The 22809-nt window shown below is 34.9% G+C and overlaps 1 protein-coding gene across 1 annotated transcript; it reads right to left on the bottom strand.

The window, feature by feature from the left end:
• Positions 1-9176: 9176 nt before the first annotated feature.
• LOC125651052 (uncharacterized) lies at positions 9177-21481 on the bottom strand. Its single transcript, XM_048879648.2, has 8 exons — positions 21389-21481; positions 21230-21284; positions 20417-20529; positions 15950-16005; positions 15722-15793; positions 14361-14513; positions 11963-12767; positions 9177-10422 (listed from the first exon to the last, which is right to left on the bottom strand). The coding sequence occupies exons 1-8, from the start codon at positions 21399-21401 to the stop codon at positions 10397-10399; spliced, it is 1293 nt and encodes a 430-aa protein (XP_048735605.2). The 5' UTR covers positions 21402-21481; the 3' UTR covers positions 9177-10396.
• Positions 21482-22809: the final 1328 nt, after the last annotated feature.

Raw genomic sequence — 22809 nt, 5'->3', positions numbered from 1 at the left:
TTGTAACGACTATAGAATTTGCGAAATGACTTCAATTGAGACGGTTGAAACCCTTGCATCATCAACTTGTTTGTCGGTAGCTTGCCTCGATTTAAAAATTGACTATACGCAGAACAAGCTCTAGCATATCAAATCAATTGAGAGAGATATATGTAAACACCATATACAGGTGATAATAATCATTTATACTTGGTCTTTTATATGAACGATGTCGATGACTGCGTTTCCGTCTTAGAGTATAATAATAATAATACCATATTTATATAGCACCCTTTTCATACACTATGTATGCTCAAAAGTGCTTTACAATGCATATATACCTTACAAGAGAATGTTATACACATAATACATAGAAAATAAATAAAACATTAAAAGCTGTACCTATCCTCATTGTAAATATAAAACATGAAAACACAAGATACCATAAATATGCTAGATAAGAATAAACACCAGTTTCAGGGCGTATTAAAATAATAAAATACACACACGCACACACACCATATAATGTCTCAGGTATAATGCATTAAAACATACAATCCCCCCCCCCCCTTTTTTTTTTTTTATAAAACATCACAAAATGGTACTCGAAAGCTAGGACACACAGTCTTTAGTTTTCACAGTTTTTCACAGAATCTAACCTACACGAATGACTGAAATGATAGAAACTAGTCCTGGAAAACTTGATGGAAAAAATGTGTTTTCAGTGACTTCTTGAATGCACACAGTGTTCTACAGTCCCTTACATGTTCTGGAAGGGCATTCCACAGTTTTGGAGCTATTGTTCTGAAACACCGATCTCCGTATGTTACGGTTCGACTTTTTGGAATAACTAAAGTGACTGGTTGTTTTATAGACCTAAGATTTTGGGTAGGCTTATATACCTCTAGTAATTGTTTGATATAAGTTGGGCACTCATCATGTAAGGCTTTGTAAGTATAAGTATCTTATATTGTGTCCTATACTGCACACGTAACCAGTGTAGTTCTCTTAGTATTGGAGTGATATGGTTGTAACGAGAGGTCCTGGATATGAGACATGCGGCAGTGTTCTGAATATGTTGGAGCTTGCTCAGGACTTTCTTTGGAACACCAACCAGGAGAGCGCTACAGTAACCTAACCTTGATGTAATTCGGGAGTTCACAAGAGATTTAGTTGCTTCTGTTGTTAAATATTTTCTGATGTGGCCTATTTGCCGCAACTGTGCATAACAAGATCTGCTGACAGAGTTCACTTGTTTCTCCATATCCATCTTGGAGTCAAACATGACACCAAGATTTCGAACGCAGGTTGAAGGATTAATTTGTGAGTCACCTACTGTCACTGAAATGTTCCTAATGAGGTTTGCATTTCGATCAGATGCAAACACAATGACCTCAGTCTTATCCGTGTTGAGTTTCAACATATTGCCATGCATCCAAAACACGATGTCATATAGACAAACCTCAATACGATGTAATGTATCTGCCTGTGTAGCTATGTCCTTAGGTTTAAAAGACAGATAAAGATGAGAGTCATCAGCGTGAAAATGGTGATCAAGTCCATGATATCTACAGATGGAACCAATTGGTTTTGTGTACATTGTATAGAATTTGGGACCCAGCACTGATCCTTGTGGCACACTGAAATTCATTTTCACTGGCCTTGACTTGGCACCATCTATGCAGACCGTTTGGTGACGGTCACTGAGGTAAGATGATATCCATCCTAGTGATTTGCCTGTTATTCCAAACAGATGTTCAAGTCGGTGCAACAGGGTAGTGTGTTCGATAGTGTCAAATGCAGCGGAAAGATCCAGCATCACAAGTATAGTGACATCATTTTGGTCTAAAGATTGTAGTATATCAGTCTGTACCTTCAGTAGTGCAGATTCCGTGGAATGGAACTGCCTATATGCTGACTGGTGTTCTTCATGAAGGTTATTTAATGTCAAATGGTCTTCAATACGGGAGTTCACTACCTTTTCCAGGACTTTGAAACAAAAGGCAAATTGGACACAGGTCTATAGTTCTTAAGAGTATTTGGTTCAAGATTTGCTTTTTTCAGAAGAGGTCTTATATGTGCTTTTTTGAATACTGCTGGTACACTTGCAAATTTAAGCGATAGGTTTATGTTTGTCAGAATTGGTAGAAGTTCTTGCAAACAAGATTTTAAAAGCCATGTTGGTATTGGGTCTAGCTCACACGATTTATTAGGCGAGTGCTTGATTATTATCTGTACCTCCTCCCCTGTAACAGAGGTGAACTCCTCCAGGAGAGTCATGGTCGTGTCTACGTCTGCCTCGAGATTGTACGTACATATTTCAGGCTGAGATTTTGAATTTATATTATCTCTTATACACTCTATTTTATTTATGAAAAAGTCACTGAAGTCTTGGGCAAGCTCACATGATGCTTTGCCAGATGGTAGTACAACCTCACTGGGACCTTCCAACAAATACTTTGTCATTTTAAATAGTCTTTGGGTCTTGCTGACCTGATGATAGTTTTTCTGTGTAGTAATTTAGTCTAGCCTGTCTGAGCAATTTGTTCACATTACCACACTGATTTCTATAAATATCATGATCGATTGCGAGTCTTGTCCTTTGTCATTTGCGTTCCAATTTACGCCTCAGATGTTTTGCCTCATGGAGTTCTTCAGTGTACCAGGAGCAGGTAGGTCTAATTATAATTGTTTTTGTGCGTTGTGGAGCATGCTTTTCAACAAGAAATGAAAGTTCTCTGTTGTATGTAGCAACTAGCTCTTCAATGTCCACTGATTTTAGAGAGTCCTTCAGAACTTTTGACATTTCAATGTCCTTCCGGAAAGACTCCACATTGATGGATCTGAGTTTTCTGTAAGTAACTGTTTTCCTCAAAGGAGCAGGCTTGAAGGCGCATGCTTTGAAGATTACTGCGAAATGATCACGCAACACATTACCAGAACCATCTGATAAACCAGGATCGATTACTTCCACCGTGGAAACAATCTTGTCAGTATCTCTGGTAATGATCACATCCAGAGTCCCATCATATTCACGTTATTTCCTTGTGGACTAGTCAAATTTCCAACATCATATATATTATCATTGCATCCGTATGGAAATGCAGTACCTAGGGCCATGGACCAGTGATCTTCTCGTTGTCTACGAAAAGGGGTACTTAATGTTGGACTATTTGTGTGATGGTAATTTTTCTCTCTCCAAAATCCTTATCTTCATGGACAGTATGAAGTGGTCCGGTGAGTTGAAATGCTTGCAAAGAAGTTGGTTACCATTATTCATTTGAAATCTGTGTCCCGATATTCTTTTATTAAGTGAATCCTTAGTTTCTCCAACATAAATTAAGCCACATAGGTTACACTCAACAGCGTAGACAACGTTAGAAGATTTACAAGTCAAATTATCAAAAGTTTTGGTACAGAAACTGCGCCCAGTGAGATTAGTACTAAATGAATTTCTGGTGATCAGTATGTCACAAGTTTTACGAAACATTTTGAGATCAAGTTTCATATCAATTGTTAGTAGCCATTCATTACACACTGACTTTGACTACGGATTACTCCGTTTACTTGATCACGATATGGGACTCACGGCGGGTGTGACCGGTCAACAAGGGATACTTACTCCTCCTAGGCACCTGGTCCCACCGCTGGCATGTTCAGATGTTTGTCTTTGCCAAATACTCTCAGTTTTGTATTCTTTATAGATCACTGTTTTTTATATTTACTTTTTCAAGCCAAAAATGATGTCAATTTCCCATATGTCTCTCAACTGATTCAATATGCAAGACCTTGTTTGTAAGTAAGAAAGTTTCCCAGTTTACTTTCGGAAGGTCGGTGGTCTCTTCCCAGGTTTATTGTATCTGGGTTCTCTCTTTCACCAATAATAACTGTGCGCCACCAGATAACTGAAAAATTGTTGAGTGTGTCGGAAAACATTAAACAATCACTCAATCTGTCTATGATCATATTTGAAATCGGAGACAGGCTACTGACAAACAAGGTGATATTGCAGGGGTTTCAACAGTCGCGTTTAAAATCAGCATTTCGCAAATTCTATGATCGTTTAACGATTTAGTTTGCCAATACAACCTATCATTGCTGTCTGACGTGTTTCATATCAATTGTTAGTATGTTCTTTACGAACTCATTTTGACTAGGGATTACTCCGTTTACCTGATCACGGTACACATGTATAGGGCTCAAGGCGAGTGTGACCGGTAGACAGGGGATGCTTACTCCTCCTAGGCCCCTGGTCCCAGCTCTGGTGTGTCCAGGGGTCTCTTTGCCCAAGTCGTTATATTGTGTATTCCTAACAGGAGTTATGAGATTGATCACTCCTCGCCTTTTCATGCATACAAAAGAACCCAAAGCATCGAAGAATTCATGGTTTCTCTGCAAAGTAACATAATGGTATATAGATCAACGAATGCTATTGGATCATGGTTACCATGGGAACTTATCCAGTGAAATTTCATAGGTAGTAACTGAAATCTATTTATATATGCAGGTGCTAAAATTGCGGGAAAGATAGAATATGATGAGACAAATTGGTATCCAACTACAGTTCTATAGACATGTGTCGAAGTCATGCGAGTTGGTGTATTAATAGAAATGTGGGTCTACGAGACTAATTGACAACATCACATTTGAAGTATCGCCATACATTTTAGTATTTATAACTTTTCAAAAATATTAAGGTAATGATTCTTGAAAAATCTTTGGGGTGTTGTCTGTATCATGAGGGTATCGAATACTGAATTTAGTGTATAGATATAGACATAATAATAATGTTTATGGCTATATGTTCCCTATGCATTACCCCTTGGTACCTTTAGTTGCTGATCAACTATGTTGTACTTTTACATGGAGCCCATTATTTGGCAATAAAATATCTATAATCGGCAACCTAAACATGTATTTCGCATATCTTGATTGATGAACATATGGTTAAATATTTAAGTGGACAAGTCGCCACATTTACACACTAAAGCAATACTGGTTTATCGGTCAATGTAAACACATTGGGCTGAATATACAATATAGAACACTTACGCTACACATAAATGAAAGGTGAATCCTTTTGGATTATGTTTACCATGGGAACTTATCCAATGAAATTGTCATAGCAACTGAGCTCTACTGAGTGTAAGCAGACTGATATATAGTTTTCCAACCACACTTATAGATGTTATACAGCATAATTAGATTGTAATAAAAAAAATAATTAGTACACGCCCTGGCTCTTCTTTTTATTAAGGAGAAAAGGGGAGCTACCGCTTCTTGATTGCAAAGTCTTATATCCATCGGAGTTACCTTTCCTTGTAGGTACATAATGTACGTAGTAATAATTAAAAATGGACATCACCCGCGGAATTATGAACGTTTTGCAGTCCAATTTAGAGTATATCCATGCAAACAACTTCACACCCACTCCATAAATCTTTGTGTTGTAATTTAACTTGTTTCTTGTTATAAATACATGATGTATAGAATATGTATTTAAAGAACAAGAGTTATGAGATTGATCACTGTTATCTTTGCCTTTTCTAAAAAGTTTAGATGCGATGTCAGCGTTTCCGTTGAGAAATAAAATGTAATAAAACATTTAGGTTTATTGCTGTCAAATCATTATTAAATGTAATCATTCATATTTTATTTCCCTCCGCAGAGGATGATGAGTTCATGACATGACCTACTCTAACCTGCGTCTATGTTTGTAAGGGTTTTGTTAAGTTTAGGAATCCAGTATAGGTATTCATTCATCCCACTGACTGGGATATTAAATGCTTATGAAACTGAAGCATGGTTTTGAAGAATTTCATCTTCTGAAAGGAAAGTTTGGATATAAGTAGGATTACCAAATGTGGAATTAATACCAAGTTCGTTTAAAATACAGTTGTAATAATGATCCTTACAAACAAAGACGATGTTGTTACAAGCTTTGCCAGCTGGAACCAAATATTCCTCATGTAACCTATATGTATTAAATTCTTTTATCACTTCTGGTTTACTAAACACAGGAGGATAGATGGTACGCACTTTTGTTTTAAGATATCTCATACATGATATTCATTCTCTTCTACCTTTTATCCATCCTGACAAGGTGTCAAATTCTTTTTCATATTTAGCCCATCGTCTAGCATAATCTTCGACAGAATTCATAATAGAGATGAAGTTCTGTTGCCAATTGAACAAGACGCCCAAGGGCCACATCGCTCACCTGAGTTACTTTGGCCCATATCTAAAGACTTTCCATATACATTTGCATGTAAAACCTTAGTCTGTATTGTGGACCAACCTACCCCCAGGGGCCATGATTTTTACAAACTTGAATCTACACTATGTCAGAAAGCTTTCATGTAAATCTCAGCTCTTCTGGTTCATTGGCTCTTGAGAAGAAGATTTTTAAAGATTTTTCCTATATATTTGTATGTAAAACTTTGATCCCCTATTGTGGCCCCAATCTACCCCAAGGGGCCATGACTTAAACAAACTTGAATCTGCACTATGTCAGGAAGCTTTCATATAAATTTCAGCTCTTCTGGCTAATTGGTTCTTGAGAAGATTTTCCCTATATATTTCTATGTAAAACTTTGATCCCCTATTGTGGCCCCAATTTACCCCACGGGGATCATGATTTGAACAAACTTGAATCTGCACTATGTCAGGAAGCCTTCATATAAATTTAAACTCTTCTGGCTCATTGGTTCTTGAGAAGAAGATTTTTAAGTGACCCCACCCTATTTTTGCATTTTTGTGATTATCTCCCCTTTAAAGGGGGCATGGCCCTTTATTTGAACAAACTTGAAAGCCCTTCACCCAAGAATGTTTTTGGCCAACTTTGGTTATAATTGGCCCAGTGGTTCTTGAGAAGATGAAAATGTGAAGAAGTTTACGACACCGAGGCCAACAGACAAATTTTGATCAGAAAAGCTCACTTGAGCCTTCGGCTCAGGTGAGCTAAAAACCGGGGTTCTCTTAATTTAGGACCTTTTAAAATAACAAGAGGCCCATGGGCCACATCGCTCACCTGAGTCACCTTGGCCCATATCTGAAGACTTTCAATATATATTTGCATGTAAAACCTTAGTCCCTATTATGGCCCAAACTAACCTTTGCAAACTTGAATCTACACTATGTCAGAAAGCTTTCATGTAAATGTCAACTTCTTTGGCCCAATGGTTCTTGAGAAGAAGATTTTTAAAGCTTTTTCCTATATTTGTATGTAAAACTTTGATCCCCTATTGTGGCCCCATCCAACCCCCGGGGCCCATGATTTGAACAAACTTGAATCTGCATTATGTCAGGAAGCTTTCATGTAAATCTCAGCTTTTCTGGCTTAGTGGTTCTTGAGAAGAAGAATTTTAAAGTTTGTCCCTATATATTTGTATGTAAAACTTTGATCCCCCCTTGTGGCCCCATCCTACCACCGGGGGCCATGATTTGAACAAATTTGAATCTGCAATATGTCAGGAAGCTTTCAGGTAAATTTCAGTTCTTCTGGCCCAGTGGTTCTTGAGAAGAAGATTTTTAAATGACTTCACCCTATTTTTGCATTTTAGTGATTATCTCCCCTTTGCAAGGGACATGGCCCTTCATTTGAACAAACTTGAAAGCCCTTCACCCAAGGATGCTTTTGGCCATGTTTGGTTGAAATTGGCCCAGTGGTTCTGGAGAAGAAGTCGAAAATGTGAAAAGTTTAACAGACAGACGGACGGACGGACGGACAGACAGATGACGGACAAAAAGCGATCAGAAAAGCTCACTTGAACCTTTGGTTCAGGTGAGCTAAAAAGGCGAAGATGATGAACAGTGATCAACCTCATAATTCCCATAACCAATACAAAACAGAGAGTAGAGCAAACATGCCTAGGAGGAGTAAGCATCCCCTGTTGACCGGTCACTTCCACTGTAAGCCCTATATCTTGATCAGGTAAAGAGAGTTATCCGTAGTCAAAATCAGTGTGCCAAGAACGACCTAACAATCGGTATGCAGCACATCAGACAGCATTTGACCCAATGATAGGTTGTATTGGCAAACTAGATTGTTATACGACCATAGAATTTGCGAAATGCTGACTTTAAACGAGACTGTTGAAACCCTTGCACCATCAACTTGTTTGTCAGTAGCCTGCTTCGATTTAAAAACTGACCATACACAGAACAAGCTCTTGCGTATCGAATCAGTTGAGAGATGTGAACACCATATGCAGGTGATAATGGAATATTGCTACATAAATAATTTGAGATGAAGACATCACGAACATTAGAACCATGCATTTAGTTTATCTCCCATAACTGTGAAAGTAGATAAGAGAGAAAATAGATTTTTATACATTTCCATATGTGGCCATATAGGCCCAGCCCATGAGCTTCAACCCCTGACCCAGGAACCATGAATTTCTCAATTTAGGTAGAGCTTCATGGACATCATAATCATGCATTTAAAATATATATGGGATTTGAGAGGATTTTGCTAAGAAATAATACATTTTAACCATATGGCCATATTGCCCCACCCTACGGCCTCAACCCCTCAACCAGGAGAAATGAATTTCACAATTTAGGTAGAGAGCTTCATGGGTATCATAACCATGTATTTAATTTTTCTAAAAATAAAAGTAGAGAAGAAGCTTTTCTAAGATTTTATACATGTTCACTTTATGGTCATATTGGTCCTGCCCTAGGGCCTGAACCCCTGACCCAGGGGCCATGAATTTCATAATTTAAATAGAGTGCATCATGGACATCATATAAACCATGCATTTAGTTTTTCTCCCACATCTGTGGGACTCAATGGGAGTAGAAAAGATTTTTGAAAATATGGCCTTTTTTAGCACATTAGGTCCCAACCATGAGGCCCCAGGAGTGGTAGGTCATAAATTTCACAATTTATATTCCTCTTATCCTAGAGATGCTTCACATCAAAACTGGTAACAATTGGCTTTGTAGTTTTCAAGACAAAGTTAAAAATGTAAAGTTGTTAACGGACGATGCACTTGACAACGAACGAAGACCAACGGCAATAGGTCATCTGAGTGACTTGGGCAGCCTAAAAATGATATTCATCTTCTAAAAACAATATTCATCTTCTAGTACACAATTCAGACAAAAGTACCGATCTGTAAAAATAACTCTGGTGCCTACTGGTTTTTATATTCACACAAAGGAAGTACTCCGATCTGTAAATATTATTCTTTAAAATTTAATTATTGAATGACTAAATCATATATTGAATTTTACAAAAATTGCACAAACCATGTTTGTACAGAAAACCATATATACAGTACGGTTGTGCATATTGAAAATAATTATGTAAAGTAGTATATCTATGCTAACCATTAACTGTTGAATGTTCATTCAATGAAAGATATGTTTTAAGTCTTTTTCATAAACCTATACATTTGTATTGAAAATAATTGATGTATAATTGCACATTACCACAGACTCATCACATGTTACAGTTATCACACAGATTTAAACTATCAAATCACAAATTTAAACTATCAAATCACAGATTTAAACTATCAAATCACAGATTTAAACTATCAAATCACAGATTTAAACTATTTATCACACAGTTTTAAACTATCAAATCACAGATTTAAACTATTTATCACACAGTTTTAAACTATCAAATCACAGATTTAAACTATCAAATCAGATTTAAACTATCAAATCACAGATTTAAACTATCAAATCACAGATATACATATGTAAATACAATAAGCACTTTTTTCAACATTCCTGTAACCTGTAAATAATGGTACATCAAAGTTACCATCAGGCACAAAACAATGGCTTTATTACATTCTACCAACCACTTGGCATGATGATGATGGTAATGATAATATCTAAGTACTTGAAAGTACATGTATGCAATCAACTTATAAATATATGTACAATGTATATTGTGTAGCACAATATATTATCACACTATTCCAATTTTCAATGACAAAACTTCAGGTGCATCATACACTGTACATAAGAGAAAATCAGTGTAAAACTGACACACATTTAAAGATACAAAGACATGATAACAGAATGATGCAGACTGTGGCTGATGATAACAGAATGATGCAGACTGTGGCTGATGATAACAGAATGATGCAGACTGTGGCTGATGATAACAGAATGATGCAGACTGTGGCTGATGATAACAGAATGATGCAAACTGTGGCTGTTACAAGAGAAGATCCCAAGGTCGCTTAAGACGATAAGCCAAACATCATGGGTAACACACAAAAATATAATGTATTTCAAACACTTGCATTTGACAATTTCGCCAATAACTGAATCTGTCAACCTGTTCATGGTATAACGTCATCTCTCCTGTCTATCAATAAAATGTCAATCTTTTCATGGATAACATGCATGTCTAGTACAGGCTGGAAAAAAGGATATTTCTAGGGTGTCTTCACATAAAATTCTTCAAGATGTCGTCTGTTAATATAAATAAAAGAATGATGAATAAATAAGAATTAACATTTTCTGAATTTAGTATCTATGCACTTGATGCAAGGTGAAGATAACGAACAGTGATCAATCTCATAACTCCTACAAGCAATACAAAATAGATAGTTGGGCAAACATGGGCCCCTGGACACACCAGAGGTGGGATCAGGTGCCTAGGAGGAGTAAGCATCCCCTGTTGATCTAAACCCAACTGGTAAATTGTCAAAACATTATGCCTTTTGGGCACAGATCAATCAAACCTGGAGTCAAACTCAAATATGCTGATAAATCTATTTCATTCAAATATTCAAAAAGTATTGCTATAGCTCTCTACATGTCCTCTACCAGATCCTGAAACCATGAATATATAGATATATTTTATCTTATACATAGGGTAATAGTTGACATGTAAAAGTATGTAATCATAATGAAAGTTAAACTTGGTCTTTAGCTGTTCACTTTGAAAACACTACAGAGGGAACTCCAAATCTTCAATATATTCAACACATATCCTAAAAGGTGCAGAAAATGAATTTTTGTGCACAGGGCTATATCTTTTGTAAACGTAAGTCAACTATGATGTACATATATGCAAGTCAAATTTGATCTGTATAGTAAGCTACACAGCAAGTTTCAAATTGATATCTCGGAGTTACATAATGAAACTCCTGATGCCACTGAGCTTGGCCATGTTTGATTGTGGAATGTCAGACTTTGATATTACAGTTCATCAAGCCCCTTGTACACATTAAAAGTCATGTTTTGGACAGACAAATACATCAACAACAATTAACACACCTCCAATCTTCAATTTTGGGAGCATAAAAAAGGACTGAAAACAAAGGGATAAACTAAACTAGCAGATATAGACATACTGATGAAGTTCTGTGACTTTTGTCAGTAAGTTCTCCCAATAAGCCCATGGACCACATTGCTCACTTGAGTCACCTTGGCCCTGCTGTCTTGATTTTTAAAAGTTATTTTCTATTTTTATTTCCATGAAAAATTATGTCCCATATTGTGGTCCCAATTTAGCCCCAAAGTGTCACAACACAACCATGATACAAAGTCAAAAATCATAGTATAAAATGTAACGTCTTGCCATAAAGAGGTCAAAGTAACTACTTTCATTCAAAGTATGAGGGCATATTCTGTTCTTAATATATGTCTGTGCCTTCCGTGCAATGTGTTTTAAACAAATAAATTAAACTTTCATATATATTGTTTTTGAGAAAAATGAATGGACCGTTTGCTTCAACTTGCCCAATTTATCTGGAACCAGAGTGTTACTGAATCTTTTCACCATGGTCATGATGGTCCACGGTGATCTTATTCACATGTAAAACTTTGATCAGAAAAGTTCACTTGAGCCTTTACATGTAGCTCAGGTAAGCTAAAACCCATATCTGAGAATGCTAGTTTGGCTTATTTGATTATCTAACATTTATTAGTAGTGTACAGACAATGTACTTCTAATCACTAAATAAATGTACATATAGAGAAATAAGTTGGGGAAATGAGAACATACCTACTGCTATTTTTGAAGCATCAAAAATATGTCTTGGGTAAACACACTTCTTGACAACTACATGCTTTCTGAAGAGACGTTTCAAAGAACACAGAGCATCCCTTGGAACAAAACTTTTCCCACTCTCTGTCTGTTTCCTTATCTTGGTAATATTAGATGACTGTGCTTCTCTAGATATGGTAGAACACCTAAATGATTTTGTGGTGAATTTCTCTGAAATTTCATCTCTTCTCTGATTCTTAAAACTTTCCTCTTCCGAGATTTCTTGCTGATTATAGAAGATATCAACTTCATCAGAAATAAGATGGTTACCATACCTGTGTACAGAAATATCTTCTTTGTCACCTGGAGTGTTGTACTTCTTGGCTGAATGACAGTTAGATGGACTATTATTCATGGCTTCAGTGTTTTCTGTGCTTAAATCAAACTCTTCATGAATACTCAGATCACTGTAAGACAACCTCCTCTGCTTGCTTTGACCCGATCCATTGTTTATGGAATTATCTTCAGTCCTTTCTCTCGCACCACTTTCTTCTACATCTGCTTGTTCACAAACTTCCTCAGACATTCTCTGTTTCCCACTCCCTTTTTCTGTGGCGTCGTCCAGGTTCTTAAACATGCTATCATTTCTTTTCTCATCTGACTCATCCATTGCTTTATCCTTTCTATTGTCAACTCCCTTGGTTTTATGTAGAATTTCCGAAACTTTTGATTTGAATTTAAAGAGTTCACTGTGTTTTGCCAGAACATTTGTCACTCTTCTTTTCACATGATCTTCTGTTGCTTTGGCCTTTTCAGTAGACTCCTGAAAAACACATGTATTTACAGGACCCCATATCAAAAATGTGAAATCCCTATAGCAATCAAAGTATCCATCTATACGTCTGTCTGTTACCATTTTTTTTTAGTGAAGCAATATCTTCAGTACAGTTTAACCTCCATATTTTGTGCGTAAATGGATAATGGTAAAAAAAGTTTGAGGTTAGAGGGTCATAGGTCAGTGTAATAACAGGATGATTTGGGGATAATGTAATGCTATATATTGAATTTATTTTTTCAGTCAACTGACTGCCAAATTTACATAATGTCAAAATAACTGACATGTTCCTTTGTCTGTTAAATTTGCCAAATATGACTCTCATCAAAGAAGAAGAAAATGTTGTATGGTATGTCACACAGAACCTGATAGACGATGCTTGATCAAAGAAAATTCAGAAAATCACAGCTAGAAGATGCACATGTAATGAGAGGTTGCTGATGAGTCATCATCCTAACATACTTACATGCTTACTCCTCCTAGGCACCTAATCCCACCTCTGGTGTGTCCAGGGATCTGTTTTTGCCAAACTCTCTATTTTGTATTGCTTATAGGAGTTATGATATTGATCACTGTTTGTTATCTTCGGCTTTCATACACTAATACATACATTTCCACTGTTTTACCTTCAATAGCTTTACCTATTGAAATGATAGCCATTTCCTCGTGAATGTGAACAATGTGTGAAATAAATCTTGATAAATATAGTACAACTATTTTAACAGCTGGGAATATTCCGACACACATGAAAGTAAAATTGTAAATATAAACAAGATGCGTTTGTAAAACACTGATGCCCACGGATTACATTTTAGTGAATAATTTTCAAAGTAGGCCAGAGGTCAAATTCAAGGACAAAAGGTGAAAAAGAAAGGTCTTCTCACAAAAAAAAAAAAAAAAGAAAAGAAAAAAGCTAAATATGAAAGCAGTGCCTTGTGGTTTAAAAGATGTGGCTTAAAAAAAGATTGATTGATTGATTGAATATTGTTTTATGTCCCTCTCGAGAATATTTCACTCATATGGAGACATCAACGCTTGCCGGTGAAGGGCTGCAAAATTTAAACTTATGCTCGGCGCTTATAGCCATTGAGCAGGGAGGGATCTTTATCATGTATGTTGACAAGGATATACTGATTGAACAAATCGCTTCCCTGAGCAACCAATAAAATTGTCTCATTAATTATTCAAAAGAATGGGCAATATGGCTTGAAATGGCTGATCGGAAAAAGGAACAATGCGCAATATCAATTGTGGGTATCTGAAAATGCCATTGATTTTGTAAAATTGTAAAGGCATTTTGTGAATTGAATTTATTGGTACTTGTAAAAGTTGGCAAGTTGATGAAGAAAGTAAATTTTTAGCCCTGTGATTGTAATTATTATCGCAAGCTGCCAGGGCCCCGGACCCATTTAAAAAAGGCCTTATGACAAATATTTTTTTACATTCATTCTATGCTTCAATTTTTTCAAATGCAAATTTGCTGTAAATCTACAGTACATTTGTCGACTGTCTTTTTAGAAATAACCTGGCAAACTTTCTCTGTTCTGCTTTTTATATCACTTTTCTGAAATAAAGAGGTACCTTATTAAACTGCAAGATCTGCTCTGCATTTATTGGAGGAGGCAACTCTATGCTATCATAAAGTGGAACAATCTCCATGGAATTCACCACAGTGGAGGAGTAAATATCCAGTTCATCGTCCTGCACAGGTGGCTGAATGGCCGACAAGTCTATCTGAAATGGTCCACAAGTCTATATCTGAAATGGCTAACAAGTCTGATGGCTGACAAGTCTATTTGAAATGGCCAACAAATATGTCTGAAATGGACAACTGCTCTACAAGCATTAATGTATGATAAACAAGAGTACTGCAAACGATACAACATACAAAAATTGGACCTGTAAGCACATTATGCACTCTGAATTAATATCATACACATTCCAAATAGAAAAGCCCTAAAGTAGGTCATGGTGTACAAATCTATCTGGCATGTGAAATGATTATGTATTTCTCTGAGAGGGAGCTTGTGACAAAATCTCAGTGCAATATCTGTATCCATGCATGATGAGAAAAAGTCCAGAAAAATATTTGACCTACTTTTTGCATTAAAGTAGGTCATGGTACACCAATCCAGCTGAAATGCAAACTTAACTTATATTCCTCCTAGAGGAAGCTTGTGACTAAATTTCATGGCAATATCTGTATCCGTAACAAAAACAAGGTTTTTCTACTACGTGATACTACAACTTTGACCTTGAGAAACAAAAGACATCCTCCACTTGGCATAAGGTGTATGTGTACCAAGTTTGATAGTCCTAGTCCCAATGGTTCGGTCTGTATCCTGCCTACAAGGTTTTCCAAAGTGATACTACAACCTTGACCTTTGACCTTGAAGAACAAAACATGTCCTCCACTTGGCATGAGGAGTATGTGTACCAAGTTTGATGGTCCTACCCCAATAGTTCGGTCTGCATTCTACCTACAAGGTTTTCCTATTAACTGATACTACAAACTTGACCTTTGACCTCTTACCTTTTTTAAAACAATAGGCATCTTCCTCTCATCATGGTCAAATGTACCAAATTGTAAGATCCTGGAGCTTACGGTTCATTTTTGCATTTTGCCTACAAGGTCCAGACAGACGGATAGATGCCATACCATAATACATCCAGTCTTTGATGTGCATATAATTAGAGATGAATTCTCTTAGTTTCTTAACTTTGGGATGGTTGGAGACAAGGGCTCTCCATAAAGAGTCTAAATTAGTTTACATCTTGACTAGAGGAGTTAGACTTGTCAGTTAGATAATAAATTCAGATATGACTTACGTAATGACTTACGGTAAAATCCTAATAAACCTTGAATAGGATGCTTACTATAACATGTATTTACAAGTTCTTGTCTAAATAGATTATCATGTAGCATTCAATCATTTCCTTACCTCTAACTGATGTTTCCCTGAACACGTTGGTGTGCTAGTTAATCGCTTCATTTCCTCTACTGGTTGGGATACCTGTTCAACACAATTATAGTCATTATGATACATATATTTCAATATTCTGTCACATGTATAAAGAGACCTTTAAACTTAACTTTAAAAATTTTGTTTTGTTTTGTTTTGTACATCAGAAATATGTATGTTTTTTTTATCAACATAATCATTTCTTACTGTCATTTGGAAGGGTGAACTCAGTAGCTGGTCTTCCTTAGGTTTTGTCACTGACTCTTTACAAATGAAAAAAGGAAATTATTCTTATTGTGACCACAATAGAGATCTCTGTACACCTTGTCAGAGTGAGTTACAATAGAGATCTCTGTACACCTTACCAGAGTGAGTTACAATAGAGATATCTATACACCTTGTAGGAGTGAGTTACAATAAAGATCTCTGTACACCTTACCAGAGTGAGTTACAATAGAGATCTCTGTACACCTTGTCAGAGTGAGTTACAATAGAGATATCTATACACCTTGTCAGAGTGAGTTACAATAGAGATCTCTGTACACCTTACCTGAGTGAGTTACAATAGAGATCTCTGTGCACCTTGTCAGAGTGAGTTACAATAAAGATCCCTGTACACCTTGTCAGAGTGAGTTACAATAGAGATATCTATACACCTTACCAGAGTGAGTTACAATAGAGATCCCTGTACACCTTGTTAGAGTGAGTTACAATAGAGATCCCTGTACACCTTGTCAGAATGAGTTACAATAGAGATCCCTATGCACCTTGTCAGAGTGAGTTACAATAAAGATCTCTGTACACCTTACCAGAGTGAGTTACAATAGAGATCTCTGTGCACCTTGTCAGAGTGAGTTACAATAGAGATCTCTGTGCACCTTGTCAGAGTGAGTTACAATAGAGATCCCTATGCACCTTGTCAGAGTGAGTTACAATAGAGATCTCTGTACATCTTACCAGAGTGAGTTACAATAGAGATATCTATACACCTTGTCAGAGTGAGTTACAATAGAGATCTCTGTGCACCTTGTCAGAGTGAGTTACAATAGAGATCTCTGTGCACCTTGTCAGAGTGAGTTACAATAGAGATCCCTATGCACCTTGTCAGAGTGAGTTACAATAGAGATCTCTGTACATCTTACCAGAGTGAGTTACAATAGAGATATCTATACACCTTGTCAGAGTGAGTTACAATAGAGATCCCTGTACACCTTACCAGAGTGAGTTACAATAGAGATCTCTGTGCACCTTGTCAGAGTGAGTTACAATAGAGATCTCTGTACACCTTGTTAGAGTGAGTTACAATAGAGATCTCTGTACATCTTACCAGAGTGAGTTACAATAGAGATTTCTGTACATCTTACCAGAGTGAGTTACAATAGAGATATCTATACACCTTGTCAGAGTGAGTTACAATAGAGATCCCTGTACACCTTGTCAGAGTGAGTTACAATAGAGATCTTTGTATACCTTGTCAGAGTGAGTTATAACAGAGATCTCTGTATGCCTTGTATGAATGATTTGAAATATAGATCACTGCATATCCTTGTGAATAATGATAATCATAATTGACATAAATAAATGTCAGGGTGAATTGCAATAGGTATCCCTTTTCAACTAACAAGAGTTAGTTACAATAGAAACCATTAAATCTTACAAGAGTGAGTTACAATCTCTAAAGAGTTAAAATAGAGATCCCTGTAAGTGAGGATCTTTACAATTAGAGAGAATTACAAGAGAGATCAAATAACTCTGATATAGAGAATTTTAGTAAAGTTCCATTGAGAATATTCTCAGACTGAGTTACAATAGAAATCCTTGTGCACATATCATCTTAGAACAAGTTACAAGAGATCTCTGCCGAGTGTACACTCTGTCAGGGTGTTGTCACTTTAGAGATTTAAAACAAGACACCCTCGTGAGTTATAATAGATTCCTGTACACATTGTCATAGTAATTCCAATGCATATTCCTGTAAACCTTCTCAAAAATAATTACAATAGAGTTCTCAGAGTGAGTTAAAAGAGAGATTTCTATATACTCAGAGTGAGTTACAATTGAGATTTCTATATACTTAGCCAGTGAATTAAAATAGAGATTTCTATGTACTTAGCCAGTGAATTAAAATTGAGATTTCTATACACTTAGCCAGTGAGTTAAAATAGAGATTTCTAGATACTTAGATAGCGAGTTAAAAGAGAGATTTCTATATACTCAGAGTGAGTTAAAACAGAGATTTCTATATACTCAGAGTGAGTTAAAATAGAGATTTCTATATACTTAGACAGCGAGTTAAAATATACTTAGCCAGTGAATTAAAATAGAGATTTCTATATACTTAGACAGCGAGTTAAAATATACTTAGCCAGTGAATTAAAATAAAGATTTCTATATACTTAGCCAGTGAGTTAAAATAAAGATTTCTATATACTCAGAGTGAGTTACAATAGAGATTTCTATATACTTAGCCAGTGAGTTAAAATAGAGATTTCTACATACTTAGCCAGTGAGTTAAAATAGAAATTTCTATATACTTAGACAGTGAGTTAAAATAGAGATTTCTATATTCTTAGCCAGTGAATTAAAATAAAGAGTTCTAAATACTTAGCCAGTGAGTTAAAATAGAGATTTCTACATACTTAGCCAGTGAATTAAAATAAAGATTTCTATATACTTAGACAGTGAGTTAAAATAGAGATTTCTATATTCTTAGCCAGTGAATTAAAATAAAGAGTTCTAAATACTTAGACTGTGAGTTAAAATAGAGATTTCTATATACTTAGCCATTAAGTTAAAATTGAGATTTCTATATACTTAGATAGCGATTTAAAATAGAGATTTCTATACACTCAAGAGTGAGTTACAATAAAGATTTCTATATAGTCAGCGCTAGTTACAATTGAGATTTCTATATACTTAGCCAGTGAATGAAAATAGAGATTTCTATGTACTTAGCCAATGAGTTAAAATAGAGATTTTGATATACTTAAACAGTGAGTTAAAATAGGGATTTCGATATACTTAGACAGTGAGTTAAAATAGAGATTTCTATATACCTAGACAGTGAGTTAAAATAGAGATTTCTATATACTCAAACAGTGAGTTAAAATAGAGATTTCTATATACTTAGACAGTGAGTTAAAATAAGGATTTCTATATATTCAGCGTGAGTTACAATTGAGATTTCTATATACTCAGAGTGAGGTTCAATAAAGATTTCTATATACTTAGCCAGTGAATTAAAATAGAGATTTCTATGTACTTAGCAAGTGAGTTAAAATAGAGATTTCTATATACTTAGACAGTGAGTTAAAATAGGGATTTTTATATACTTAGTGAGTTAAAATAGAGATTTCTATATACTTAGACAGCGAGTTAAAATAGGGATTTCTATATACTCAGCGTGAGTTACAATTGAGATTTCTATATACTCAGAGTGAGTTACAATAAAGATTTCTAAATACTTAGACAGTGAATTAAACTAGAGATTTCTATATACTTAGACAGTGAGTTAAAGTAGAGATTTCTCTATACTTAGAAAGCGAGTTGAAATAGAGATGTATATTTACTTAGACAGCGAGTTAAAATAGAGATTTCTATATACTCAAACAGTGAGATAAAATGGAGAATCCTATATACTGAGAGTGAGTTACTATAAAGATTTCTATATACTTAAACAGTGAGTTAAAATAAAGATTTCTATATACTTAGCCAGTGAGTTAAAATAGAGATTTCTAAATACTTAGACAGCGGGTTAAGATAGAGATTTCTATATACTCAAGAGTGAGTTACAATAAAGATTCCTATATACTCAGCGCGAGTTACAATTGAGATTTATATATACTCAGAGTGAGTTATAATAAAGATTTCTATATACTTAGCCAGTGAATTAAAATAAAGATTTCTTTATACTCAGCGTGAGATACAATTGAGATTTCTATATACTCAAAGTGAGTTACAATAAAGATTTCTATATACTTAGACAGTGAGTTAAAATAGAGATTTCTATATACTCAGAGTGAGTTACAATAGAGATTTCTATATACTTAGACAGTGAGTTAGAATAGAGATTTCTATACACTCAAACAGTGAGTTAAAATAGAGATTTCTATATACTTAGACAACGAGTTAAAATAGAGATTTCAATATACTCAAACAGTGAGTTAAAATAGAGATTTCTATATACTTAGACAGTGACTTAGAATAGATTTCTATATACTTAGACAGTGAGTTAAAATAGAGATTTCGATATACTCAAATAGCGAGTTAAAATAGAGATTTCTATATACTCAAACAGTGAGTTAAAATAGAGATTTCTGTATACTTAGCCAGTGAGTTAAAATAGAGATTTCTATATACTTAGACAGCGAGTTAAAATAGAGATTTCTATATACTCAAACAGTGAGTTAAAATAAAGATTTCTAGATACTGAGAGCGAGTTACATTACAGATTGTTATAAATAGAGACAGTGAGATAAAAATAGAGATTTTTTATACACTTAGACAGTGAGTTAAAATAGAGATTTCTCTATATACTCAGACAGTGAGATAAAATAGATATTTTTCTATATACTCAAACAGTGAGATAAAATAGAGATTTCACTATACTCAGACAGTGAGATGAAATAGAGATTCTTATATACTGTGACAGAGTGAGTGAAAATAGATACAAACTTTTAATGGAGGAGACACTTGGAAATTGCTCTTCAAAGTCCGTCTGTGTGATGAATAATGCAGTTGAATTGAGAGGCTGTTTATTTTTATTCTGCTTCTTTTTTGATGGTGCACTAAAAACGAAAATACAGCCTATTTACTATTAAAGCTTCATATCAAACTGATTGAGAACCATTGCTTGCATCACAAGGTGCTGAAATTTAATGAATGTAAAATTTTTGCATATCAAAAAAAAAAATTGCCAATGTTACTGGTAATTTTGAGGTGTACAAATAAAATCGGTAATCAAGTAATGATTTAAAATGGGAATACATAATTTTCAGGATAACGGTTACCTCTTTAAACTGTCAGATGGAGGATCATTTAATTTTATAATTTTAAAAGTCCTTTAAATGCTTGTAGGAAACATTGTTTAAATAAAAGTTTTAATTTTTGCAATCATTTATTTTCACTTTCAATACTTTTTAACAAGTCAATAAAGTTAGATAGTATTTGAGATATTTCATCCATGAATACTAGTATTGCATGCATGTATAATATATACACAATAACTAAATTAGTTTCAACACAGCTCAAGATTCACATAGTATCGCATGATATTCATGAGTGTCTTGATAAACATTTGTTAACCACCACATGTGTACACAAATATCTTTTGCATATCAATCTAAATAATGACTGACTACATGAAAGATTTTAACAATGGAAAACAACTAATGAATAACTTGACAACTGTGTCATTGAGTTAATTAATTATCATTATTATTATTATTTTATGTGAAAAGATAATATTCATTAGATATCATTAGTAACCTGTTTCTCTTTGTTGTCTTCTTTATAGGTGTGACTTCCATATCCTTCTGAATTTCTGCATTAAAATTAAGCACAATACAGTGAGTGTTTAGAGAATGTACATAAATGGGCCACTGATCTACATTTTATCAGTTTGATACAAAAATCACAATCCCTTACCTTGTAAATCCATACCCTTGTCCGTCTCAGGTTCATTTTCCTCATCTTCTGTGACTACTCATAACAAGAGAACCATGCATGAATCATAATCACGGCTCACCTCAGTCTCAATGCCCTTACAGACATATATAACTCGCTATATTTTCATTTAAATTAAACAAATTTAATTAAACAATGTTTAATTTAATTTTCTTAAAAAGTACTGTTACCCTACTGCTTGCATAAACCATGCCTTCATAGCAACAGTTGACAATGCATGATGACGGGTAACAGTATAAAAATTGTTTACTGCATAGAATGTTTGCACGTACGGTTCACTGTATATCCTTAAAAAATTCAGTATAACAAAAAAAATATTACATTTTGTGGCGTAAAATGTGAAATTGTCACCCCACCAAAAACCATTCTTGACCTCGACTTTGCCTCGGTCAACAATGGTTTTTTTTACTAGGTGACAATTTTACATGACAGTAACCCTGTTAAACATGTGATATATTTATATTACTAACTGTGGAGCAATGTGTGCACTTTTACAGAGCCAACACCTGATATTTGGCAATAAACCTCTTATCTGGCTACAAACACCTGATATTTGGCAATAAACCTAAAATCTGGAAACAAACACCTGATATTTAGCAATTAACCTCAAATCTGGCAACAAACGCCTGATATTTGGCAATAAATCTAAAATCTGGAAACAAACACCTGATATTTAGCAATTAACCTCAAATCTGGCAACAAACACCTGATATTTGGCAATAAACCTCAAATCTGGCAACAAACACCTGCTATTTCGCAATGAATCTCTTATCTGGCAACAAACACTTGTTATTAGGCAACAAATATCTATTATTTAGCAATGATGATTTAGATGACGATACTACATGTATATTGACACATTATAATAGCTATTTGTGATGTTGAAAAATTATATTCTAGATCTTTGGACCTCAACAATGACAGGACCTAACAGTTTATAATTAATTAACAAAGGACAAGTTGCAACAATTGTCCTATCCAACAAATAATTTTCATCAGTCTTTTGATTTATCTTCATTTCAATAATTTTAATATCTTTTAAAATCATGCTATAACAAAATTTATATTACCCAAACTAATATGACATGGTTTACAACGCTATTTTACATTTTCTTTTAAAATAAACCAAAACATTAACTTTTCAATAGTATGTCTTTTAACTGAAATCATGTGTCACACGTGTCAACCAAAACTAGCTACAGTAAAACTCGAATATAGCGAACGCGGATATAGCGAAATTACGGCTATAGCGAAGCGAGATCGATTTCCCCGGCAAATTCTATATATTCTATATAAAAATCTGCGTTTAACGAACACGGATATAGCGAATTTACGGATATAACGAAGTAAATTCATATTCCCCTTGAATTAGAAATTAACGT

This window comes from Ostrea edulis, chromosome 5 (assembly GCF_947568905.1).
Source record: "Ostrea edulis chromosome 5, xbOstEdul1.1, whole genome shotgun sequence".
In the NCBI taxonomy this organism is placed as follows: Eukaryota; Metazoa; Mollusca; class Bivalvia; order Ostreida; family Ostreidae; genus Ostrea; species Ostrea edulis.
The sequence above is the reverse complement of the archived record's forward strand: the minus strand, read 5'-3'. Positions and strand labels throughout refer to the sequence as shown.